This window comes from Tauraco erythrolophus, chromosome 2 (assembly GCF_009769465.1).
Source record: "Tauraco erythrolophus isolate bTauEry1 chromosome 2, bTauEry1.pri, whole genome shotgun sequence".
NCBI lineage: Eukaryota > Metazoa > Chordata > Aves > Musophagiformes > Musophagidae > Tauraco > Tauraco erythrolophus.
In genome coordinates this window covers 121,358,390-121,385,648 of record NC_141466.1, presented here as the reverse complement: position 1 = coordinate 121,385,648, position 27,259 = coordinate 121,358,390, and the positions used below count along the sequence as shown (strand labels likewise).

The following is a 27,259-nucleotide window of genomic DNA, read 5'->3' as shown; positions in this document are numbered from 1 at the left end:
ACCTACTGCCTGGCCCCGAACAAAACCTGTTCTTCCTTTTCCTTCTATATTCAGCTCTTTTGTGGCGTGTTTCAAACAGTATTATGCTTTTTTGTAAAAAAAGCATCATCTAATAAAAAGGTAAATCCTTCAGACACAGGCACACTTTGCACAAAAGATCATAAGTAAAGGAGAAAATACTGTTCCAGGGTGCAAAAAGACTGAAAAAAATAAATTAAAAAAAAATCAATAGTTAAAGCTTATAGCGTGTTTCATACTTGAAGTAAAACTACATTCCTCCGATTTGTGAATTTTCAGTTTACAGTGGTTTCCACACACCCCCACACAAACACTAGTCAAGGAAAAATTATCTTCCACCGTTACAATTACTGAAAGATGCACTGTAGTAGGCAATCTCTGTTTCCAATGCAGCTAACCAGTCACTGACAGCTAGTTACACCCTTGAAGTCCTTTTTAAAACTAATTTACGACAAAGATTGAAACATAATGACCGCCAGGACAGTGGAAAAGTCAGGACCAAGTCTTCAAGCCATTCCCTCGAATTTTAGTATTATTCGCATTTTCAAAAGTACAGGAAAAAGTTTCCAGAGAAAATGAAACTATTAAACAGAGCTTCAATGGTCCACCAAGAAAGTCAGACCCAAACTTGGAAAGTTATTTGCACTTAAGACACTTACGCATATTACTTTAACAATTTAAGTGAGGATCTTGCAAGTGTGTCCAAATCTTAATCATTTCTTGAGGTTTTCTACTATGTACTAACATTAAGTTTGTGTAGGAACATATGTTATGTCTGTATTTCTCTTCAATATCAAACGTTTTGAAGCCTTTGTGTTTTTCCGGAGCAAGCCCAAGCTTCTGAAGGCACATTCCAGTATAAACATCATCAATAGGGTAAAGGAGTACCTGGTCAGATGCATTATTCAGTCTTAATGCCAGATCACCAGAGTACAGAAACCCACCGCCTCCTGCATATGGAGGATACGAACCTTCATAAACACTTTCTGGGATGTAGTACTTCAATGTTTTTTCTCTATGAGGTCCAGCATCTTTGATCACATCACCTACAAACAGGTCTTTGGCTTTGTCCTTTGATAAGCTCTTCAAGTAATCCAGGATCTGATGGGTATTCACAAAAACATCATCATCACCCTTAAAAATAAACTGGACATCTGCACAACTGCTGCTGACCCACTTAAGAAACAGCACCTCTTTCAGAGTCAAATTGAAGAAAGTGTCTCTGTAGTTCCAGAGGAGAATGTCTTGATGGGTTTCACTCTCGAATTTTATCATGTCTGAAAGATCAGGAAAATTATCCTCTGGTGGGGTCTGTCCAAGTAAGAAGACCCTTTTGACTGTCACATCCCCTGATTTTATTTCCTTGCCCCAGGACTCCCTAATCGCTTGCCTTCTATCAAAATGGGGTGTAAGTGACTTAATAGCCAGCAGCAGAAACGGCTTGTGTTTGCACTTGTTTGGCTGATCCATTAATAAGGAGTAATTTCTACATCTCAGATAAAGCAGAAAGTCTTTGAATCTGTCTGGCAAGTTTGCAAAGTCACTAACCTCTGACGGTACCCACGGGTCAGGGTCACAGGAACTGAGAACACTCGAGTTCAAAATTAAGTTCTCTTCCACAGTCATATTGGAAAGCAAGGTCAGAATAGGGTTGTACAGCAGCTCCAGCTTCTGTTGCTGTTTGTTCCAGTAAGCTTTGTGAGGAGTGTATTTTCTCCAGAACTTGCTGCGTGGTATAATAACACGGCCTTTTGCATTCTTCTCTTGGTTGCCACTTTTTGAGACTTCCACAATCACATAAATAAAAATGTTTACCATCATCAGAATTCCCAGCAGCTTTAATCTTCTGCGTCCAACACTCATTTCTCATATCTGGGGGGGAAAAAAAAAAAAAAAAAAGATTTTTAGCCTCCTTCCTATCAAGTGCTTGATCTCAAAAATGCAAACAACTTTCAGACAAATAACATGCAAGTCAGTAGCCCAAAAACAGAGGTTACCTACACCGCAAAAAAAATAAAACCAGAAACTAATCTACCTCTAATACATGCACACCTACAGCTAGTTGGGGTCTGGGGTTTCATCAGCAAACAAGAAGCTAGTAAGAATGTAAAATTTCCATTTGCTACTTCGGAATTTCACATAGCATTTCACAGTGTGTCTAAACTAGCCAGCAGTTTTTCCTCCTCATTTAAGCCTCCTTGAAACACTGGACTGTTTAGAATCTGAGCCCTCAGCTTGGCAAAGGCAGGCAGAGAAACTTTTCTTTCTGCTAGTAAGGTGAGCTTAAGGGTATAGACTAAATTGCTATACAATAAGGTCAGTTATTTTTAAATTAAGTTTCAAGCTTTTAGACTTGCACTCTTATACCTTCCCTCTACATGACAGGCAGAGCTGAATTTTAAAGCATACAATTTGTTTCTGTCCATTTCACTCGGCTGTTCCTTGGGAGAGAGGCTGACAAAACTGGCCAGCTGCATTGCTGGTATTCAGATCTCTGCAGACAGAAGAGAACATGAATTTTGATTTTTATTTTTTTTTTCTCCAACTAGAAAAGGAAATGAATAGCGGCTGAAAGCGAAGGTGTAATTATTCCTAGGAAGGAAAAGGAAACTGAAGAGAAATCAAAAAAGAAGAGGTTTCCCATACATGTAAGACCAGAAATAGTAAAAGTGTACCTCCCTCTGTTGCGGCAAAGGTTATTCTGTGACCCATCTCCAGTTTTTACTGAGAGAGAAAATGAATCAATCTCTTTCTTCCTCAGCTATCAGAATGAAAGGTGCACAGTACAAGAAGCAATGTGACAACAGTGCGCTCCTATAAAGCGGTGCTTATCAATCTGTTTATTAGCCCAGAGAGATATCAATGTGCAAGCTAAACAAAATTTAACAAGCCATTATAAATCAGCAAGTCAGACTAGGAAATAATTCAGAATTAACAAGAAAGTTAGTAAGACCACATTTTAGATACAGAACTTATTGTCAAAGACGTTTTCATTTGCCAGGAGCATCAGTGATTACTGGAAGACCAGAAAAACCTAATGGAATGAAATATTCGTAAGCACCATTAAAAGCCCAGCTGTAAACTCGGCCTCAGAGGTCCTGAAGCCACAGAGCAACAGCAGTCGGGAAGGCAGACTTGACAAGTACACCTTGTATTTGCTCTTCTTTTCATTTTATTTCCAGCCACCACCAGACACCTGAGCTAGACTGACCCTCGGTCCCTTCTGGTCTGACCAGTCTCACTTTCTCTTACTCCTCAGAAAGTTAAAAACAAAACTTAGTAAGAAAGCAGCAGGTAAATAATTTTTAACTTTTTTTTTCCCTCATTTGACCTTTTTATCCCTAGATTCTCAATAAATCCAAAGAGGGGGAGTATTTTTGAATTTAAATACAAAGCCACTCCTAGAAACAATGGACTACTCAGAAAAAAATCCCTAGTCTTCCTTAATTTGCCTTCATGTGCCATCTGCGTATTTACCTTTGTATACACTCAGGCCAGATCTACTGTATTTAATGTCCTGTTCTCAGCCAGCTATGAAGTTCGCTGTTCCAATTCCAAAGTAGTTTTCTTCTATACCCCAAAGACAAAAGTGGTCAGTGCCATCATTTAAGCTACACAGCTAAACTGTTACAAAGTACTGGCTGGCCACACAGAGTTCAAGGAAACTTTATCCTCCTCTTTCAACTGCCACAGCACCTTCCATTAAAAACAGATCATTATATACTATTTTTCTCCGCTTCTCTTTCAGCACACACAAAAATACTGGAGAAGCAGCTGTCCTCGTGTTTCATACTATTCCATGCAGTTCAGCATGCACAGCAGTGCTTATCTACCTTGTCCTCTAACATTTCTCACTGGAACAACAAATGACGTGGTATTTCACCTATGATCCTAGAACTAGACTACACAACAGGGTGAGATCCTCAAGAGCTCTGCAGGAGCCTGATTTTCCAGGATATGTAGCACCACACAGCTCATCTGCTCACAGGCCCCAGCTAGTAAGCTATGAGTATGCAACGCCTCTGTAAGTCACCTGGATGCTTGACCCGAGACCGTTCAGAACACAATGAGACACCAGTCGCAGAGACTGTATTTCAGTCACTGAACAAAATCCTTCAAATCGCTAAGTCTTTGGGTAAACATTCCAATTCTGTAACTATAAGATCTTCCTTAATCTTCTTGCTTTTCACTTGTTGCATTGCAATCCCCTGCGCCAAATGAGACAGGGACCCTACACAGAAAAACCTCCATTTACTGTTAGACTTGGTAGAACCTTTCATCAGAAGAAATATGAGTCTGGCAAGATGACAGTGGTTCCATCACATAAAGCACGGTAAATGCCATCAGTCCCAGATATAAATACTTGTAGTATGATATTCAGTCTCCTTTTTACAAAGTAATCCAATATTGGCAATAAAATTAATATTTCTGAGAAAATATGGGTAACAAGTCACACTCATCATCTACACAACATGAGCACTCCTCCACAATGTTGCATAAAAGTTTTCTGCTTTTCTGTAATCAAAAGCTATCTATATGTGTTTTTTATCAATTTGTTAAGAACATAACTCATTAAGAATATCGAACCAATACTAAGGGCTATCAAGTGAAAAAGGGATAAAAACTGCTTTGTTAGAAAAGTGTCCTTTTCCTAAACTAAACAAAAGACAGGCTGTAATAAACACTTATTCACAGATCAAGGTTCCTGAACTAAAAGCAAACAGAAAACAATCAGACTTCAGAAAGGCTATTTCTATAAATTAAAATAGAATCCTCGATCTTGCAATTAATATGCATTAGCTTTAACAATTACACTTGAAGACAGAAGGAATTAATAAAAGGATGCCAGTTTGGCAATTTCACATCAAGTGAACTGGATTTATCACAAAACACAGTACTACAACCTTCATCACAATGGTGGTGGTAGGGGGGTGTTGCATTTGTAACGTTGTTGGTAGTGGAGGGGTTGAGTTTTTTCTTTTATTTTGAGTTAGCTGTTTGGGTTTTTTTTAGAGTAAAAGCCCACAGCCCATGTCTGAAGGCAAACCTTCTTTCTTTATCTGCTTTGCTGACACTGCAGTGATTGACTAAAGTGCCAGCACGATGGAGATTTTACGTGCTGGGCAGCTTGCTAAGGAGCACAAGACAGCGCCCGTTTCCTACTTACAGCTTTGCGACAGCAATCTGGACAGATCACAAGAACTTTCTCCTATTCCAGTAAAGGCTTCTTCTATCAGCATTAATATTACAAAAATTCCCAGCTGCCTCCTTTGACTGCTGAGAATGGAATATCTGTTAGGGAAGCCAAAACCAAAGTGATCTGGTTCATACTTAAACCTACCTGATGTGTTTTTACGCTAGTTTTGTTGAAGAACCGAGACGAGCAGTCCAAACCAATACCCTATTTGAAAAATTCCTGCTGCTTTAGGTGTCAAAAAAGAAAAGGCTAGAACACATACCTCACTAGCATGAAAACCAGAACAAAATAGTAAACGCTATATATTGGGAAAGTAAATCACAGCATACACAGAACCTCAGGAACAGAAGATCCTGCAGAAATGCATTCCAACTTCAGCAGGTAAGACGAAGTCACCTACACTCGAAGGTGATCTCATGCAGTTTTACAGTGCCTGTTTTCAACTTCTCAGCTACACTGACATAAAGATCGTTTCAGCAATCAATTCAAGTCTGTGTAAATCATCACATTTCTGCTTATGCAACTTCCAGCTGTGCAGTTATGCATCAGTATCACTGCATACATAAAGTCCATTTGCTCAATGCATTTAGAAAACATCCATGTTGCTCCAGAAAACAACGGGTTGATGTTAACCATACCATAAACCAAGGTTCTGCTACAGATATAGTACTTGGAGAGACTGATTCTACAGAAGTGGGGGGAGGAAGAGTTGCCCTCTTCAGCTCCACTCCAGTCTTACACCACACTGCAGTTAAAACTAAGGTATTGACAGAAGGGAACAGATTTATGGAGCCACAAAAGCAGCACTGGGATCAAGAGACGGATAGAAAAGGTAAGCCAGTGGAGCCTGGGAAGAAAAACAGCTCCGCTGTGGGATCAGGCAGCAATCAATAAAACGATATGAACCACAACAGAAGAAGAAAACAGTATCACAGAGAAGCCATGAGCTACAAGAAAAGATTCCAAAACACCCAAAAAGCTTTTAATTCAAATAACATTAATGTGAAGTGGTGAGAAACTGTTCACAGGTTGTTTTTAAACAGTATTATTTTATGCTTTATGTCAAGAGTGAATGTATTCCAAATGCCTGCAAGGAACCTATTCATAAGTCTAGAAGAAGACTTGGTATGAAATTAGAATCACAGAATCACTCTCCTGAGCTGGAAAGGACCTATAAGGATCATCAAGTCCAACTCTTGACTCCACACAGGGCAACCTAAAAGTTAAAACATATATTCAATAGCATTCATAGAATCATAGAATGGTTTGGGTTGGAACGGACCTCAAAGATCATCTAGTTCCAACCCCCCTGCCATGGGCAGGGAAACCCTCCACTACACCAGGTTGCCCAAAGCCTCATCCAACCTGGCCTTGAACAATTCCAGGGATGAGGCATCTACAACTTCTCTGGGAAACCTGTTCCAGTGCCTCACCACCCTCTGAGAGAAAAATTTCTTCCTTATATCCAATCTAAATCTGCTCTCTTTCAGTTTAAAGCCATTGCCCCTTGCCCTATCAATACATGCCCTTGTAAAAAGTCCCTCTCCAGCTTTCCTGTAGGCCCCCTTTAAGTACTGGAAGGCTGCAATAAGATCATCCTGGAGCCTTCTCTTCTCCAGGATGAACAGCCCCAACTCTCTCAGCCTGTCTTCATAGGAGAGGTGCTCCAGCCCCTGGATCATCTTCATGGCCCTCCTCTGGACCCACTCCACCAGCTCCATGTCCTTCTTGTGTTGGGGACTCCAGAGCTGACCATATTGTCCAAACATTTCTTGAATATCGAGTAGGCGCACTCCATCTGGTTCCAGGAATTAATTACACAAGAGACCCTCTTTTCTGGAGGCAAGAATTTAGACAAATGGGCCATGACGCCCCCTGACAAAAGACAAAGGTTACGCCTGGAGGAGGCCAAGGTCAAAACCAAGAGAAGTACACCTAAGCATACCAGCCCCTAACTCAGGGCACATACCTCAGTTTGAACTTCTCACATTGGAGTTAAGATCCTGCAGAAAAATTCTGATTAGCCATGTTATAGCACTTGATTTTCTGTAATGGACTCACAAAAAGTTAGTATGTGAAACGTGATGACAGCTTTAACTTGGGGGTTTTTTTAAACTGATGCTTATAGGAGTTATAGAAGACAAAAAGACATGAAGAGAGGCAGATGTTGCAAAGTTAGCTTTTTTTGCTAAAAAAGCGAAGTATATTTATAAGTTCAGAAAAAGCAATCCTCTCTAGGATAGAGACAACGAAACACAGTGGATTCAGATGGTGCACTAACTAGTCCTCTATAGCAAGATGTCCAAACAAGCACACCTAGATTTGACAGATGCTGGACATCATCCAGAATTATGAAATAGTTTCTCTCTCCTACAGTTTTTAAGCAAGGTGCTACTTCATTTGAGTTGGAGATGTTACCATAGATAGTAAAAACCTTCAAGGTAGGACAGGCAGGTGCTCTTTTGGAAAGGTTGTAAAAACATAAAGGGCATTGATAAGCATAAAAGCAAGTGACAAACTCATACATTTTGACAGTTAATTCTACCAATTTTACCAACGAAGCAACAAAAAAACTACTTCCTGAGATGTCAGACCAAGTTTCTATCTTATTTCATTCTGCTTATATTCAACAAAACACCCACTGAGTGTTTAAAATACCAGAGGACTAACTGCTTGATTATACATTAACTGAGATATAAGATGACTTCAGGAACACCACTTTCCTAAATGAGTAGAACTTTCTTCTATTGCAGGTTTCTATTTAGCAACCTGAGTATCAAAGAACCATATATTCATACATCAAATATTGATCACGTTTGTTGACTGTTATTGATGTTTAATTGAAGTTCCTAACCAGTGGAGCTTCTTACTAAAGATGCCCATCTGTTGTATACTGAAGCTTCTTCTGCAGCACTCCACAGTCTCAGTCTCTGTTGAGAGATGAATATTCATCTCAAGCTCCCCCTTGCAACGCAGTAAGAGTAGAGCTATATCTGGAATTGAAGAACAAGCATTCCAGTCGATTCCAGGTATACTGGATGCCCCTCCAAGTGAAATACAAAGGGAAAGCAACAGTTAACTCGTGTCTTAATACTGACATAAAAGTCTCTTCCTTGCTCTTAAGTACTGAAGCCCATGTTAAATTACAAAACCAGACAGATTGCTGGTGACTATTTAAAACTTAACACCTAAAAAGGTATTACTTGTTTTTACAGGAGGGCTCTATCATTTCCCTTTCAAATAAAGAGGTAAATTTTATTAACACCACCACTGGGCATGATGCAATGCAACACTACTCAGCAAGGACCCTTAAAAGCAGTTTTCAGGTCAGTAAGTAGGTTGACGCAGCACAATCCTGAACGGTGCAAGGGTGTTAGCTTGTGTTCAAAAGGCAGCACAGCCTGTGGTAACACAGTGACCCATGCTGCATTCCACTGCACAGCACGGGCATACCCACAAACCCTTCCAGCAAGATGAAGAAATGCAGTATTCCTGCTTATTACATCAAGCAGGAAAATTTCAGGGAACAAGAGACAGGTAAGACAACAGCCATTTTCAAGGTTACAATTCTATTTAAAATAAGTTTAATTGGTGTTTCTGGTTGTACCAAATATCACTTTCTTCATTTCAAGACCAGTCCACATTGTCCCTTTACGCTTTTGCTTATGAATTATATTTATCAATCTCAAGTCTCAACACGAAAGCTCAAAAGCATTAAAAGTAAGCTGTTACTACCAGCGAGCAGTCTCAACAGCAGTGTATCATACAGATTTGCAGCTAAGAAAACCACCCAAAGCAGAACTCCCTTAAAACAACTTGAATATTCAGCACTGATAATTAACAATTCCCCTGGGAAAGGAATACCAGGTGAGACGATGCGGACTACCTCAGGTGGTGTTTCTTCCCACACTGCATATACCTGCACAAGCTCTCCTGCACCAGCAAAGTGCTCCACAGCAGATGCAGCCATAGTAGCAAATCTGTACTTGAAGGCACGAAACCAAACCTAGGCATGCTCGTGCAACCCCAGAACGAAAGAAAAACAATACATTTAACCAGACTGCCTGCCTCAACCCTTGCCTCTTGCAGCAGCTCCAGGCAGTGGATCTGCAAGCAGCTGAACCGATCTAATCGCCTGACTCTTCCTTTTGATGGAGACTTTCTCCTCCCCCACTTTCTGACTCCAAGAATCAGGCCCAAACCCTCCCTCACATTGGCTCTGGTGCTCTGCCGGACCTCTCTGTAAATCATTTCACATCACTAACCCAGCAGAAAACTAACAATGACCAGAGATGCACACCAGATAAGCACCACAGCAGCTACAGTGAAAGCACACAGCAGAGAGATGGGGAACTGAACCTTGATTCTGGATTCATAATCCCTTCCACCCTCTAACAAGAGGCTATCCAGCAGCATAGCCATGACAAGACTACACTTATACCCTGGTGCAAACAGCCACATAATAATGTCAGTCTTTGAACAGATTGTGCAGTCACAAGGTAAAATATCTAACTTTTCCACCTCCTTCAAGTCTGACTGCCAAACCCAAGCATTCGAAGTGCGTTTACTCACTAGGGTTGACAATAGATAAAACAATCCTTATTACCTGCAGGTATTACACCCACCACTTTACTGGTTCAGGACTAAACTATTAGGAATTTGGCAAAACAAAGCCATAATTCAGGTATCTAACAGATACTACCACGTTTCTCTCTTTGCAGAGACTAGCTATAACTGGGGCTATGGCAGACTTGGATCTCACCACGTAACTTCGTTTTGAAGTCTGATAATCCCTTATAGCAGCTGTATATGCAGCACAGCTTGTGGTAGCACTAGCAATAGTGCATGCAATAGTGACATTATGGTTCTGCAGATAATTTTTTGAATTATTATTAAACACACCACAAACCATATGCAGTTCCTCTAACCTCCTGCAAGATGCATCAGTTCTCCTAATACCTCAGTTCTGTTCAGTGAGTCAAAAGAGATTCTTGGATTGAGCAATACCACAGTTTTATAACGTGAAGATGCTAAGGGCCCCAGGCTGTTATAAAAAGTCTGTGCTATTTCCAGCTTTAAAGAACTTCAACACTTTATTTATTTTTCTAACTACACACAATCGTATCTCTTTTTCCCCTCAGAACTTTACACAAGTCTACTTTTACACAGCAGTAATTAAGAACATCTTAAGAACTGGCAAATATTCAAGAGATACCAGTATTCTGCTTCTGCAGAAACACCTCGCAGGTTACCACCGAGTAAGTCAATGTTTTCTGCGTTCTTCAAACACCACAGCAAGTCTGAAACAATGTTCCAGCTGGAGGAAAGTTACCACGGTAACACCACACTACACAAAGCTTCAAAAAGTGCAATGAAATTCAAAACAGTTAATGTTTATTTTAATACTAGTTTTAATTAATTGCATATACCTGCTTTGAGCCATCTTTCAGCATATTATTTAGTTTCGGGAGAAATTCTACACTTCCAGTATTTTAACACCAAAAGACACCAGTGCAACCTGGGCACAGAATTTCAAGATCCAAGTAAATAGCAAGACTGGGGAAGGATGTGCTTGTATTTTCCTAAAACACAGCCCGAGGCATGAAGAACTATAAAGAGCTTGAATAAAAGCCAGTGTAACTTCACATTCTGTTTCCCACTAGTTACCTTCAGCACATTTGCACATTTTGACGAAAAAAAACACCAAAACCAAAAAAAACCCACACGGTAGAGTGAGGCACTTCTCTAGTAATACTGGTTTTCTGTAGTAAGGTATTAGAGAGCCAGGAACTGCATCTGAACCATGTTTACTTACTGTTATTGAACCTAATCTCACTTTGTCCAATCCCTCTTTGAACCTGTTTATATTTTCAACTTTTATCAATTCCACTGGTGATGAATTCCTCACTTTTTCACACAGCAAGAACTTGGAATGACTTGCTTTTCTATTACCACATAAGAGGGGAAGTCTTGGAAAACACAATGTAACTGATTTTTTTTTTTTTTGTTATTTTCTCTATCTACATTTGCCATATAAGCTATATAACTAACTGTTATCTGTCCTCTGTTCCTTCTTCGCCACCATAAGAAGTCCTAGTCATTTTATTTCCAGGAACTATTTTGCACTTCTTACTAACCTTGTCTCCCCCCCTCTCCACTTCCATTAGGTCATTTTTGATATGGCAACAATCAAAAAAAGCATTTAGTACTTCAAGCTCACAAATAAGAACTTCTGGAGCCTTTTTTAGAGCTATATATCAATAGGGCTTGGTATAAGGCAAAAGCCAGATAGTATCTGTCTCGCTAAACATAAGGAGAGAATTGCTTCCAAAATAACCACAAAATTTGAGAAAGAACCCTTTCCCACGCACATCTCAGGATATTCCCGTTAGCTTTAAAAGCTGCCTCATTTAAAACATCCACACATGTAAGTGGTTGTCCAAGACTCTCATGGCAGGCGGATGATGTTGAGCTTTTGTCATTTAATTTTTCAGGAAAGTCATCATTGTCTTGTGACCCATGTGAGCTGGATCTTCTCAGTTCAGTTTCCAGCAGGGACAAATTTTACCACTAAAATTATCACTAATTGACACTTATTTTGGCTGTCTGGTGGAAAGATTAATTGGACCTGAAGCCTCAGCATTCCTGATATTACTTCTAGAGCATCCCCTGCAATTTAAGGGAATGAAGCATACACGGCAGAGAATCATAGACAGTTTAATCAGTATTGTGCTACACTTTAAAAGTTACTTTGTATCTTATCCATGTCATAACTCCTTTCCCAGATGGATTCTGCCTCTCTTTTCTGAGATGGACTGATGAAATCAAGTAGTAAAATCCTTATAAAAATTAAAATCAATCTGCAACTGCCAGTGTGAAAAAGGATTGTTAGATAGTTGCCAGTCTTCCAACGAAACAAGTATTTTTGTGGTCATCTGCTCAATTCACCCTTCACCTTAAAGGTACTACTTCCTTATTACTCACGATTTTCCACTCCCCCTAACCCTCATCCACGCGTTCAGCTGGTTCACAATGCAGCTTTACAGTAGCTATGAAAATAAACTGGAGCCTTCACTGGTTTATCCTATAGGTTACAAACTCAACGCTATCTTTTCAAGTCCAAAACTGGTACCAAAGGATTTAAGCCTCCTACACAAAAGAGGAGGATCTCCAAACCTCAGTCAAACATTGGAGCTACCCTAGGCATAGTGACAAAACTCTCCACTGTCCCCCTCCTTTACTGTAGCCCATTTGTAGCCCTATTCCTACAGAAGGGTTTCAAATATGCTCTTGTTCTTGCTTTGAAATAATGCCTCTCACCTTCATGGGTAGTTTTCAGAGAGTTCTACCCTGTCCCCCTGCCTCAGTTACAACAAAAACTTCTGCAGCAGCAGCAATACTGGAGCTACCTACAGACTTCAGGAAACAACTGCACCGTTCATTCTCAATTCACTTGGCACATCACATTTGCAGTCACAGGGATATGAGCTTAGACCCAGCTTCTAAAAATATGCTGAACAAACATATGTCTGCACACAGATGGGTGAAAAACCTTAGTTTCCAGCTGAAGCGGTGTTAAAAACAGGAAAAGACAAACTGTTGCAACTTCCACACACAGAAAATGTCTCAGTCCATGTTGTATTTCATCCAGTATCCTACAGAAACTTTAGGGTTTTTTTCTCTTTAGTGGTTAATATAAGTAAGACAAGCTGATCTAATGAACATGTACTATTCAATCCAATGGTAATTAACTGGCTTGAATAAAAACCTTTAAAATGTTGTAAGATAGTACTCACATGGCCCATTGTTTTAAACATCAAAATGAAGTCCGCAGGCTATTTTCAACAATCTGAACTTTCGCCGTCAGCCAAGGGAAAACGATGGTCAAAACAAAAGAACGTATTTCTAAACTTTGACCAATTTTATTGAGCACCAAAGCAATAGTCCATATCTGAACAGCATTCTTCTCACTCATTTGTATAGGAGCTACCATATTATGAAGGTGACATTCCAAGAAGCCTATCTGGATTATGTTTCCCATGGTGGATTGAACGAAGCAATTAAGGAATGGCCTCAAACAGCACATAATATGGAAATTAACATCACTATTGCATTTACTACTTCATAAATAAAACTTATTTCAGAAAAACATCTCATTAAGGTTATTACACAACATACAAATCTCAGAAATGCAAGAAAACATAACTTTATGCTTTATAGAATTTTAAGTGCAGCAGTACATAAAATACATGAAATTTTCTCTAAATACAATCTAGAATTTTATTCAGCCCAGCTTTTGTGAACCACTGCTGGCTTACAGAATAGAAGTCACTATTTTAACTACAGAACAGGCAAATATTTTTCTCCACACGGGCTGATAATGATTTTCATTTAGCACCATGTAAACATACAAAAAATGGCTTTACTATGTTAGTTAGACCATTTTACTTGTTTTCTGTGATCCACAGGACAACTTCCAAATATTCTAGGCAGACGCTTCCAAAAATCCTGTGCAATTACTACAGAAGGAAGGCACAAAGACGATAAAGTCATCGTGCACCCCACACGAGCTACGGTTCTGAAGTGAAAGAACAAAGACTCCGCTTGCAGCCTGTCAAACCTCATCCAAGTCACAACCACAACCAAGCAGAGAGAGTATGTTTCAACAAGGTTCTTCCACAGCATAAGCCAGATTTGACCACACTCCATCACCAGGTCTCACCAAGACTCCACATTGCATGGACTAAGATCCGGTCTTCATTAGGTAAGAGCACCATCCTATAAGCTTGTCAGCAGACAATTAGGTTATCGCTGAAGCCAACTCATCCGGGTGCAATGCAGACAGACCCCACAGCTATCTGAAGGGATCTGTGAGCACTACAAATATTTATATTTCTCAGACTACGACTACCTAATGTCAGCAGGTTTATTTTCTGCAGTCTTGCTTCTCAAAGCAATTAGATAACTCACAACATTTAAAGGCATTGCTCAAAGCTAAGATGAAACTCAAGAAGTTAACTTGTCAGAAGCTGCTACAAAAAGGTGGGGAAATCCCTGCTATATTATAGGTTGTAAAAGCATAATCAGAGTTCAAAACTCCCTATGTCTGAGAGACTACTGACGTCAGCTTCCGACTGTGGTATTAAGACTGAATAGTTCTTTCATTTACTGCTGAAATGGTAAGTTCTGAATATCAGAATCCCAAAATCTTCAGAGCAAGTTACACTGTTGCTATGTTTCCTGTCACCATTTTGACTAATTCCAAGTGCTTCCCTCTAGCTCCTCAAACAGGAAAGAGAAGTTACTGTAACATCACCTTTTAAGATAAGCTATTTAAAATAACATCTGTGAGATAAGTTTTGTTGACTTTATACTGCTCCTTAGAAATATTGCAGCAACATCAAGAAAGTTTGCATCAAGTTATCTTTACAAGGTAATTCAGGACAATAAAACCTTATTTTTAACATCATTATAACCAATTTATGTGAAATTCCTGCCTGACAGAATACTTACAGATGGAAAAGGTATCACCAGATTTCCACTATCTGTAACTGAACGCTTCCAACCCTGAATCAAACTGATAAAGTCACAACAAAACCTTCACCTGGAGCGTGAGCTATTTCCATCCATTTTTAATTAGAAAGTCAGCTACCAGTAAATCACTCCCATCATCCCAAACCGGTCTATATTTTAAGTTATTATAGGTCTCTCTCACAAAAGGTCTGAGTTTAATTAAGAAGATATTTAAATATTGTACCTATTGAATTCAATGCAAGTTAGGCCTAAGTATTTTTTTACCTTTCAAAATTAAATCCTTGGAGTGGCTGAAAGAATGTCCAGTTCATATTTGAATTGTTTCAAGTGTTCCTATATGTGCTGGGTTTACGTGATGGGGTTTTGGTAGCACGGGAGGGGCTGAAGAGACAGCCCCTGTCAGCAGCTGCAAAAGGTTTCTGTGTCTCCAAAACCAGTCGGACCAGCCTCTGGCCAGGTCAGAACCCCCATCCCCTCAGGCCAGGGCCAAGACAATCAGCGTTTCTGCTTATGACCTATTTAAGACAGGGACAAAGGAGCCGAACTGGGCTGGACTTACAGTGACAGGATGGGAGAGGCAAGAGGCTGGCCTCCCGGGGAGGTGGCTGCCCATGATGGGCTGCTGCCACCGGACTGGAGATGGCCACAGCAGTGTGGCTTGGGGAGCTCCGAAGTGCCCTGCTCCCAGGGCACCTGCTGGGCAGAGTTCATCTGGCCAGGACTGCCGAAGTTCATTGGGCTGGTCAGGCCTGGCACAGCTACAGCAGAGAGAGAACTGAGAGCTGAGAGAAATGGCTATGCAGACACCAAGGGAAGTGAAGACAGAGCAGGAGGAGGTGTGCCAGAGCTGAGATTCCCCTGCAGTCCATGGTGAGACAGCAGGTGGCCCCCCTGCTGCCCATGGACATTAACGGTGGAGCAGAGACCCACACGCAGCCCGTGGAGAACTCCACGCTGGAGCAGAGATGCCTGAGCCTGAAGGAGGTCGTAGAGAATGGTCTCTGTGAGCTGCTGGAGACTGACAATGAGGTGGAGACACATCTGAAGCCCGTGGAGAACCCCACATCGGAGTGGGTGGCAGCTCCCTAAGAAGCTGTGACTCTGTGGGGAAGAAGCCCGCATTGGAGCAATCTGATGGGTAAGGATTGCATCCCGCGGGAAGGACTCACGTTGGAGAAATCTGTGCACTGCCCCGTGAGGAAGGGATCCACTGGAGTAGGTGAAAAGAGTGTAAGGTGTCCTCCTCCTTTAAGAAAAGAGCAGCAGAAACAATGTGTGATGAACTGACCTGCAGCCTCCACCATTCCCCATCCCCCTGAGCCACTGGGGGAGAAGGTAGAGCTGGGAAGGTGTTCTTTAAGATCTGGCTTTGTTTCTTGTTATTCTCTCAAGTAAGTGTTCATAAATTAAATTGATTTGTCCCCAATACAAGTCTGTTTTGCCCAGAGCCATGGTTGGTGGGTGATTCCTCCCTGTTCCTATCTCAACCCTCAGGCCTTTTGTTACATTTTTCTCCTCTCCACCTCACCAAGGGGGAGGAGTGAATGAGTGACCTCATGGTAGGTTAGCTGCCAGCTGGGCTAAACCATGACACTATAGAATATCAAGATATATGCATGAAAAGCCCTCTCGTCATTACAAAACGTTTTCTGTAAACTCAGTCCCGAGTCTAATCTATATTCCAATTTTTCTTCTGGTCTTACTTGAGTTTGGTCATGATTTTCTATAGGAATAAAAAAGCAACAGGGCTCCACATGTACACCACGCTTACACAAGGGAATTTAAACCATGGCAGTGTTCCTATAAATTAGTACATTGTGATAACATTACCATTCTACCTTCACTCTGAGGGTGGTGAGGCTCTGGAACAGGTTTCCCAGAGAAGTTGTAGATGCCCCATCCCTGGAACTGTTCAAGGCCAGGTTGGATGAGGCTTTGGGCAACCTGGTGTAGTGGAGGGTTTCCCTGTCCATGGCAGGGGGGTTGGAACTAGATGATCTTTGAGGTCCCTTCCAATCCAAACCATTCTATGATTCTATACTGGCATACCTGTAGCCACACTAAACATCTATGAGGGTGTTCCTAACTGCACGTGCAAAGTAATACATGACAAAAAAAGTCTGGTTTCTTTGTTTAAGAGTAAAAAGGGTTTGGGTTGTAGGTTTTGTTTAGGTTTTTTTTTTAGTAATGATCTCAACTTGCTATCAAAACTAATATTGAAGCTTAATATCTCAGTATTTGAGGGCCCACAGTAGTGAAAGTGACCTGTTTTTCCCAATCTAGTATGAAAAAATAATTAAAAAAAACCCACAAATAAAATAGTCACACGTCATTCTAAGGTCAGTTCAAGCTTTATAATCATGGCATCATGCAATTTGTTAGAAATAACCCAGAGCTGTCAGCTTCTGATTTATGAACTTCCATTTTTACATACCTTTGAGAAGGCTTCAGCTTGAACAAACAGTAAATTGGTAGTAAATTACAAAGAATCAAGAGCAGAGGTTCAACTGAGTGGCAGCAGAGAGATATTTCTTGGAAGAAAATTAATTGTCATTCATCACATCGATTACAAGTCGAGGGGTACAGTTCCATGGCAATATAAAACAGTTTCAGTCATGGCTGACACATTCCTGTAATTTATTCCTTCCTCTACAAACTGCACTGTCCCATTCCACCTCTGCACTGATTTGACTGTGGTGAGTCAATTCAGGGAGCCAAAGAGGACAATAAAGACAATAAAGCAGCAATTAGTTTTAAGCTGTCTCGTGTCACTAGGTTTGCTTGCCACTGTGCTGCACAAACATCAGCAACAGTGCAGGAGAGGGAAGACTCCCAGAGCGCCAAGACCACAGCAGATCCCATTTTCAATCAGCTTAAGCTTTCGTGTACCAGCACATTGCTGCTGCAGCCTGATGCTACTGATCTTGTTCACCTTCAGCCACAGAGGTCCCACAGGCAGGGCCAGACAAGCACCAACACTGGTCCACCAGAAGCAGCAGCTAGCCTGTAGGCAGCCTCAATCATAACAAGACACACTCTGGGGTATGAACTTCTCTAATACTTTTGTAATCAACTCAGTTGGTTAGCTATTGAACTAGCTAGACCTACCCATTTCCGCCACTCCTAGTGTGGTCTGCTGGGGTGTTATCTTCCCGTAATTACCATAAAGCCAAGTCGATAATGAACTACCTTCCTCCCAGATATTTAGCATGTGGATCAACGATAGTTCTGGCAATAAAGAATGAAGAATGGGTAGCACATTGAAAGCTTCAGTCAGGTTTGCAATGGACATTTAAAAAGATAAAGTCTGCTGGAGAGGCACTGTCTTACTTCTTACTTTTATCCTGTATTTGAAATAAAAAAAGGCGATTTAGTATACCTATTCAAGATGCAGATAGCCATCATTTCCACAAACAATACAATCTGTCTCCTCCTGCCTTATCTTAAAACCAGTAATTACCACCGCCTTAACCATATTCCAACCACCTTCATGTCTGCATAGAGAGCATTCACTACTTAGTCAACTAACAAAACCATCCTTTAAGCACCATACTTCAAGTAATCAAAATTTTACTTCTGCTTGTTGTCTTGCTCATGTTAGACTGTCAGACATAAGCCATGCTACTAAAAACTATGTTTCAGAAGCAAGGACACTATAACTCAGTATGTCTGATAAGGTTAATGCCCCCCGTGACTATTCTGCTTTTGGGTTAAAAAGTAAACAGATACTGGTTTTCAGTTTGATTCCACAGGATGCTGCCTTTGCAGCCAGTGGCTGGGTGATGGGACACACAGCTGGGACAATAACCTCCCCAGACATCTCAAGACATGTTTCCCTGCAAGCTCTATGAGGTTACTCAAAAGTCAAACCAAATTCACACTGAAAACATTCAGGCCAGAATTGCAAGATCTGTCTCTAAATAAATGTTTAAGAACGCAAAACCTACATTTTAAAATGCAAATACATGAAAAGACTTTTGTCTTTAATTGGTTCTGGTTTCAAGCGTAATTAACAAGTACAGAGAAAAAAAGGTTTTAATCTTTCTGAAGAATTCATTAAAGTTCAGAAAGTCAGTGGAGTCGTAAGAAGAGATGTTCATTTTCCTCCTTCAAACTTGTGAAACATAAGATACGGATCTCATTCCAGCCTACCAAGTGTAAGCAAAAGGGAACAATTTCTCCAGCAGTTTTAGGCAGGTAAAGATGCATATAAGTACCAGGAGGATTTTGTAAAAGATCTTTAAGCAGGTTAGGCAGCTAACTCCCATTTTTGTCAACGGTAGATAAGCACCTAACCCGATTAGAGACTTCTAAATCCAAGCAGGAACTTCTGTACCTGTTACCTTCACACCAATGCCAAGTGTCCACTACATTTGAGAGCGGTTTGAGTAACTGACTAAGCTGTTGTTTCGCACGTATTTTAACTGTTTTTATTCAAAAGCAAATCAACAATAAGTTTGCAATAACATTCTCCATCCCAAAGACAGCCTCCATTACCATTTTTTAAAATTCAAATATTGGACTAAAAAATATTATTGCTCAAGTACAATGAACTAGCACTAAATTCAGGGTACAGTCTGACACTCAGCCACACCGCTCCTTAAACTAAATTTAAAAAAATCCCACCCTTTCCCGGTCCACAACTTTCCACATTCGCATAGCTCGCTGTATTACATTACATGTAACCCCGAAGAGGAGCAAACAGAAAGGTTATTTCTCAACCTCCTTGGTTCCTCAATTCAGCTCAACACACAGCTGCACAAACAGCAAGGCCAGCACGACAGCCTGGGGTGCAGACAGGAGCACCGCTCTAGCCGCTGTGCCTCGAAAAGAGGATGCTATCAGCAGGAAACTCGGCGCAGGCTGAAGGGCGGGTGCCCGTCACCGGAAGGTGAGCGTCCCACATGCGTGCACGCCTTGGCGGGGCACATAAACTTCCAACACCACACTGCTACTGTGAATTTCATACAAATGCAATCCTCTGGTGGTTCATAAATCACTGAGCCATGGAGAATTCATCTTTTATAGCAAAATCATAAAACTAGTCATCCACAAAAAATAATAATCAAGATTTCTTGCTCATTTGATTCAGATAGTCGACTTAGAAATTAAATGATTTAGTTCAATCTCAGAGTAACTCTTCCATGAGCTTAAGATGAAGCAGCTGCTGTATTTCAGAAGTTATTTACCAAGATGAACAAAACTAGTTCCGAGTTAAACACTTTTCAACTCTTACTACTGTACTTCTCTCAAACAACAAAGCTTTCTTAACCAACTGCTGATGAAATTGTTTCATCAATTCTCCCTTTAAAAACCTCAGCACCACACCCATCGCACACTGGGATTCTTTTCCTTATTTAAATGCTAATTGCTTCTCATGAGACATCAATTCATTCTTTTGCACAGTTCATCACAAGACGTTTTAATGATTCAGTCTTTTCACTGGGTTTCACCTGATCTAGAGACTTGGGGAAGTTTACTTACTCATCTTTCAAATCCCAAAAGGCCAAATGAAATTGGTGAAAAAGATACAAGAGAAGTGCAGGATCAAGCCCAAGATACCTGCCAGTTCCTCCTATGTAAGAAGCAAAATATGCCTAAACAGATCCGAGGTATTTATTCTTCAACTTCCAGTGACTTATTTTTCTGTACTAAAATGATGGGAAGAGCCTGTATTTCATTGTATCATCATCATCATCTTTTCTTGGCTATTTTTTGCTGGCTTTTAAGCACATAAGGATTGTGCAATGCAACTGTGAAGTAGCAGCAGACTGATAAAAACATCTAAATATATATTTGTGAGGTCAGAGCACGGAATAACAAGGAGATTACATTAGTAATTTTTGTTAACTGCACTCACAGGCACAAATTCTTCCCTAAACCACGTGAAGCACTTGTCTGAATATAGCCTACGACACACTAGAAACATCAAATACTAATCCTGTGATTTCTCATGCATACGACCATAACAAAACCACACCTTCTTCTGAAACTAATTGTTAAACTTTGGTTAAAAATGTAATTTTACAAAAAAAAATAGGGATTAAAATTCAGTATACTTGAAAAATATTTTAAAAGTTTAAATTTGAAAAGTAAATGGGTGTCCACTTGCTTCAAAATTACTTATGTACTTCTACTGTATAGTAATAGAAAAATATAATAAATGGACACACTAGGAAAAAATCCAAACCAACAACCTATGAAAGGGACAAAGATCATTTCAAGCTTTTGGAAAGTGATCAATCCTAATGGCCTTCCAGAAACATTAACATGAAAACCAGACATGTTAAAGGCTCATTATTTTAATGAAATACATTTTTTTTCTATATTCAGTGCTTTCTACAAAAACACACTGATCAGACCAAATGCAACAGCTTAATAAAACTCTGTTGTCACAATGAGTACACTCTTGACAATAGCTTGCTTCTTTTTTTCCTTTGGCCTATACTTGGCGAGTTTTAGAATTATACAGTTTAAGAAGCTTTAAGCATATAACAAACCTACAAGAAACCTACCAGGCTCTACTACTTGGAGCATAAATACTTAATCTGAAAAAGAAGAAATGAATATGATTTTTACAGCAGGAGACGTAACTGAATCCAGTAAAATACAGATTTAGAACGCCAACCCTTGATGCATTTCTGACAGAGCTGCTCAATCACTTTCCATCAAAACTCACAAGTTTGACAGCACACAGAAAAAAAGCCCAAATAACTAACTTCATGAAGTTTCACAAGTTGTCTGAAGCAAAGATTTTACAAGACATTTTGACATGTATTTGTCAAAAATGAAGTCATCTGCTGAAAAAGAACAAGTTACCAAAGAACTTGGCTGAGGATTTTAATTGATACTATTCAATCTTTTTCTCCTCCTTCAGTTAATTTGGAGAAACGCAACTATATGGATTTCAGTCCAGTACACGTATCGATGACAAGCTGTCCCTGCTTCACAAGTGTTGTGATAATGACAATATTGGCTACGTCACATGTTTCAACACAATCAGCACTGACACAGACTGTCTTTTATCACCACCATTTGTTCTCCTTCAAGTGGTTTAAACGCAGCCAACAGGAAAATTCACTATCAGAGCTAGTCCCTCTACAAAAATAGCTGCACCAGGTGGCAGCAAAATGACAATTGCTAAGGCTCTTGTCATTGACAAGTCACAATGGAGGAGCACTCTGCTGAAAGACTTCATTCTCCAAGGAGTATGATGGGTAGGCAAGATGACGAAGACTCCAATCCTGCATGTTTCCCCCATATACAGTGTAACTTATTCATGTAGACAATTGTATACATTTGTCGGTATAGAAAACAAAAACACTTTATCCACTTCTCATTTTTCATCAAAACCTTTCTGAGCAAGTACTACTTTTATACTGATCTCCTCAGCAGCATCTTCATTACCCAGAGGTCTTTTAAAAATTCAGGAGGAGCTTACAGGCAAAAATAATAAAATTTTGGACTACCAGTGACATTGTGTTCATTAGGAACAACCTCTAGGGAGATTAGTGAGCTATATCCACTATGAGACAGGGCATGAGACAGCTAGCTAGCACTCCCAGTCATCTAATGCATGACCTTCAGAACAAGTCCCTTCAGCAGTGTTACCTTGCTGCTGCACCTTGTTTTCCTCCATTTTCCTCATCTATTTATAGTACATGGGGAAAAGGAACAAGCAAAAATCCAAGCAATATCAGTTCACAGATCATAAAATTACTTAAAACAAATTCTAATTTTTGATCGTTTTACGCGTGTCTGGAACTTCCATACAGCCATACAACAGTAATGCACCACATCTCAGGTAGAAAGTCACACCTTCAAAGCAAGCAGCAAAATCAGGGTTTCCTTTGAGCCAAAAGATTCCAATTCTAACTGACAGCATTATATTTTGAAGTATACAACAAACATTCCGTATTTTAATTCACCTCTACTGTAATACTGTTTTCTAAAGAGTCTACTCTCTCTTCAAGTTGTTCACTGTCCCAGAAAAAGCAGCAGAAATGACATCTGCTGAATGAGAAAAGTTGATTTTCCATTTTCTTTCCTCCACGCATTTGGTAATAATTCAGAACTAATTCAGCTGCTCCCGTGATTTCAACAGGCATTGGGCTGGGCCACTAAGGTGACAAGGCAGCCGTTGCCAGCAGCCAGTTTCTCGGCCTGTCATCTGAACAAAGCACCAAGTGTCCCACTCACCGAGTGTCATCTGCTCCCCCTACCCCACCCGCACACACACCTCTCCGTGACAGCACGAAAATCTGATGCAAAACCGGAACTGCGAGCAGAATATGAAACCGTTTTAAGCAACTTTAAAAGAGAACTAAATTCGAGGCTGCCTCTCTTTGAGACAGGGGAGGAATAATTAACCAGAAATTTCCTCAAAGGAGAACGCTATAATCATGTTTCCTCAACGACTTTCAGATTATATATTTAGCATGTAATTTCATGCTTACATCCTTCCACAGCCAGATTCAACTCTTCTGTGCCCAAAATAATTACATTAAAAAAAAACAAAACAAAAAATAAATTAAAAAAAAAAACACAAAAAACTAAACAGGTAAAAAGGCAACTGAACCTAGTAAAACTCTTAGTTTGCATAGTTAAAACTAAACTTTAGTAGTAGTTTAATAATCAACTCCGACAGCACTGAGCATTATGGGAGGTCGGACAGAAGGGTTACTCAAGCAACTTTCAGCATAAATTTTTGCAGGATGACTAATGAATTGTAAACTGCAGTTGGGCCACAATCACAGCTAGTAACCTGAAGTCCCCTCCTAAAGGGGTACAGTGTGTCTCAGGAAGTTTTAAACGACTGAAAAACATCATCCAGTGAAGGAACACATACATTCAGGCCAACTGTGGTAAAAACAGCATTTCCCCCCCCCCCTTTCAGGTTCACTAAACTCCAGATTTCAGAGCACCATCTCAGCACTATACTGTAACTGCAAAATCCTAACGCTGCGCAAATATTAATAACTAACCTACTCGGTTACAGCCTAGTAATTACCCCACGAGCTGTGCGAGTCTTCCAGCTCCGCCACCACTCCAGAAAACCCGACGGGCTCCACCGTGCCCGTGTCCTCCCCTCTCTGGTTTCTCTCCTCCAGCCAAGGAGAGGATTGCAGCAGCACCCAGAACTGCAGCAACCCTACGTCTCGGGTTTTATCTGAAAAAAGCTCCTGCTATCAGGATCAACTCCTCCTCCCACGTTAAAAAAAAAAAAAAAGGAAATAAAAGAAAGAAAAAAGCGACGACAAACATACGGTCATTTAACGCGTCTGAGCTGGCCTAAGTTTCACCCATGCCAACAGATTGCGCCTCTGCCGCCTTCTTACCGAGTTTGTTGCAACATGTGCCGACGGCCGATGCTCCTATGCGCCAGGGTAGGTAATTTACGCGGCTTAACCCCACCCTTTCCACTGCCTGTCACCTCCCCCATCCGGAGGGGGGGATAAAAAATAAAGCAAGCCCCAAAATCCCAAATAAATATACACGTCTCCAACCACTCGCCCCCCACCGTCAGCTTGTAGCTGTCAGTACACAAATACGCTAGAGCCTACGAGAAGAAACCTCAGGATCTGGAAAACGAGGGGAGATAACAATTAAGTTTAAAAATGATTTTTTTTTTTTCCCCCGGTCCTCCTCAGCCCTTTTCGCAGGGCCGATGCCCGCCGCCCCGAGGAGGCAGGGCCGGCGGTGGCGGCAGCCGAGCCCCCCTCAGGCACGTACCTTGCCAGGCTGCCGCGGGTCTCCGCCGGGGTTCTTCCTGCCGCCGCCTCCACATCCACCATGCTTTTGTCGGCCGCGGGCCGCCTGTACGCGGTGGGGGTCCCGTTCCCCCCCGCCCCGGCCTGCCGCCTTACCACGGCCCCAGCGGCCGACGGGGCTCCATGCTGCCGCGCTCCGCTAGCCCCCGCAGCAGGCGGCGGCTCCGCACCTGAAGGAGATGCTGAGGCGGCACCGAGGTGGCCACGGAGGGCTCGTCCCGTCCCGCCGCCGCTCCCTCCTCAGGGCCGGCCGCGCCCCGGCGGAGGTGCGAGCCCGCGGCGGCCCGAGCGGGGCTGGGAGCAAGAAAAGAAGGGATTGGGGGAGGGGGGGAAGACAAAAACCACCCCAGACGAAGCGCTCCGAGCCCCGGCAGCCGCGGGGCGGGGCGGGGGGATCGACCGAGGCGGGCCGGCCGCTCGAGGGGGCGGGAAGCACCTCACTTGTTGCCCTGTGGCAGAGCCGCGCGCCCGCCTTCCCGCTCGTCACGCGCGCCGCCCGCCGCCCCCCCCACCCCCCGCGCGAGCGCGCGCGCACCACCCCGCCCGCCTACCAGCCGGCAGCGGTGTGAACCCCCCGCGGCTCCCACCACGCGCCGCAGGCGGGTCGGGGAGGGGCGGGGACTCCCGCCGAAGCCCCGCCTCCGTCCGGCCAGCGGCTCAGCGGATTGGCGGAGCGGTCGGCGCGGCGCGCCGTGGGGCCAGGCGGGGCACGTGGGACGTAGGCGGGGGGAGGATGTCCCTGAGCCCCCTCCGGTCCCGGTCGTCCCCGCGGTTGTCGGACTGTCGTGTCCCTGAGGATATGAGCGGGCGGGCGGGCGGAGAGGGAGGCCTGGCACCGCCGCCTCGCCGGCCCCTTCCCCAGCAGGACACCGTCTCCCCACCACCCTCCCGCCACCCTACGGCTTGCAGGCGCCATGTCTCGCCGCCCTGCCCGGCGGGGCCGCTCCTGAGCCCAGCGCCCCATCCCGACCGCGCCGCCATAGCGCCCGCAGCCCCGCCTCCCCCCGCCATGTCCTCCCTCGACAGCTCATCCCTTTCCTGAGGTAAAGCACCCCGAGGAGGTGGAACCTGTGTCCTCCGGGTGTCAACAGACATCCGTGGCTCGCTGCAAAACACACCAATGCTGACTTTTGGCACAGGAGGGATGCGTAGCCTGGGCTACCCCCCAAGAGGAAGGTGCCCCACTGGGGGGCCGTTTCCACAGGGCAGGAACCTGGCAGAAAGGCAGACACCCACACATTGACATCTGCCAGCTTCGTTGGCAGAAGGTGAGGTGGTGTCTCCTTCCCTCCCCACCTCCTATTTTACAGACTGGCAGCCTCTACAGCCACAGGGGCTGCTGGTTGTGGCTACAAAACATCTTTGTGACAATATTCGTTCATTTGTGTTTTTTTTTCCACGTGGCATCAAGCGAAAGAAGCAAACCCCCAGCCATGCTGAAAAACGTGGTTCCACATCGCTTCCTCCCCCTTCCTTTTTAAACAAGGTAATTGCAGCTGACTCAGGTTTATGTCGTGGTCTGCAAAGCTTTTGTCACTGAGACTGGGGCAGAGAAGAAAAGGACTCGTTTAGGCTGTCAGTGCTTCCCTTGGTGAATAAGTTTCTGAGAGTTTTGGATTTTAGAAATTTGCCCTCCAGAGCTGATACTAATCATGTATGACTCTCTCATTACTAACCCTCTTTTTTTTGTTGTTTGCTTATTTGATAAGTTGATGAGACTACAAATCCCGGCCAAACATCCCTATTAAAACAAACTAGAGAAATCTCCAAGACCCAGGATGCTTACTGAAATAAAACATAAAAATGTGTGCTGTAACAGCAAGGAATACAGTCTTCAGTCTTATTGTGTCCAGATCAATAGCAACCAGCAGACAGATTTACAGTTCCCTTGCACTGTGAACCTCACACCTTTTTGTCCTATACAGGCAGAAAATGAACATATGCCATTTGTTTCTATCTTTAGCATCTGCATCCTCAATCCAATATAAGGAGAGGCCCAAATGAAGCAATTATCTCAATATCACCTGGTACAGTCATTTAAAAACTGTTTTCACTGCAAAGGGAGAAGTAAGCGTGTCCCCACCATCCACGAAAATACACGTTTATGCGCTTCCATTTTACAGCACTCATTTTCATCAAGGCTCAGTAGCTGATGCACACGGTCATAAACACGACTGGTTCGGTAAACAGCATGAGTATCCACAGCACATAATGAGCTCCCCATACTCAGTGTCATTAAATATTGGAGGACCATAGAAAACCCGCAGCGAGCCTCCTGGAGCTGCTCCAAAATCTTATTCGAGTCTGGAAGAAACGTCCCCATCCACAATGCATTGGGAGGGACACTGCATATTTCATTCCTCTTCAAATATTTATATATGTACTTCACATTTGAGTAAAGCTGTCCTTTTCATCAAAGTAGAAAGATTACAACAAAGGGAGGAATTACCCTAAATCGGCAAGCATCTTTGTCCCTCAAGTAACGCAAGGCTCGAAAGGAGAATTAAGTGTCTGGCAGCCAGGAGCTTGGCTCCACTGCACGGGAGATTTCATAACAATATGTTTTGAGATCAATTAAAAAAAAAAAGGAAAACAAATATCAACTAGAACAGTGTGTCACGTAACACTGGGTGCTAAGGAGGCTGGAAAAACACATTAAAGCTGAAAAGTTTGGACGATGGTGGTTTGGTCTCCTGTCTTTGGGGGAAAGACATTTCTCCCTCCTCCTGGTCCCACACCC

At 42.3% G+C, this 27,259-nt stretch overlaps 1 protein-coding gene across 1 annotated transcript; it reads right to left on the bottom strand.

Moving 5' to 3' along the window:
- Nucleotides 1-437: 437 nt before the first annotated feature.
- B3GNT2 (UDP-GlcNAc:betaGal beta-1,3-N-acetylglucosaminyltransferase 2) lies at nucleotides 438-24,521 on the bottom strand. The gene is made up of 2 exons (XM_086630849.1): nucleotides 24,482-24,521; nucleotides 438-1,890 (listed from the first exon to the last, which is right to left on the bottom strand). The coding sequence occupies exon 2, from the start codon at nucleotides 1,879-1,881 to the stop codon at nucleotides 688-690; it is 1,194 nt and encodes a 397-aa protein (XP_086486975.1). The 5' UTR covers nucleotides 1,882-1,890; nucleotides 24,482-24,521; the 3' UTR covers nucleotides 438-687.
- Between the last annotated feature and the right edge of the window lie 2,738 nt (nucleotides 24,522-27,259).

Coding starts and splice junctions, on each gene's coding strand:
- B3GNT2 (XM_086630849.1), bottom strand. CDS start 1,881: ATGAGTGTTGGACGCAGAAGATTAAAGCTGCTGGGAATTCTGATGATG.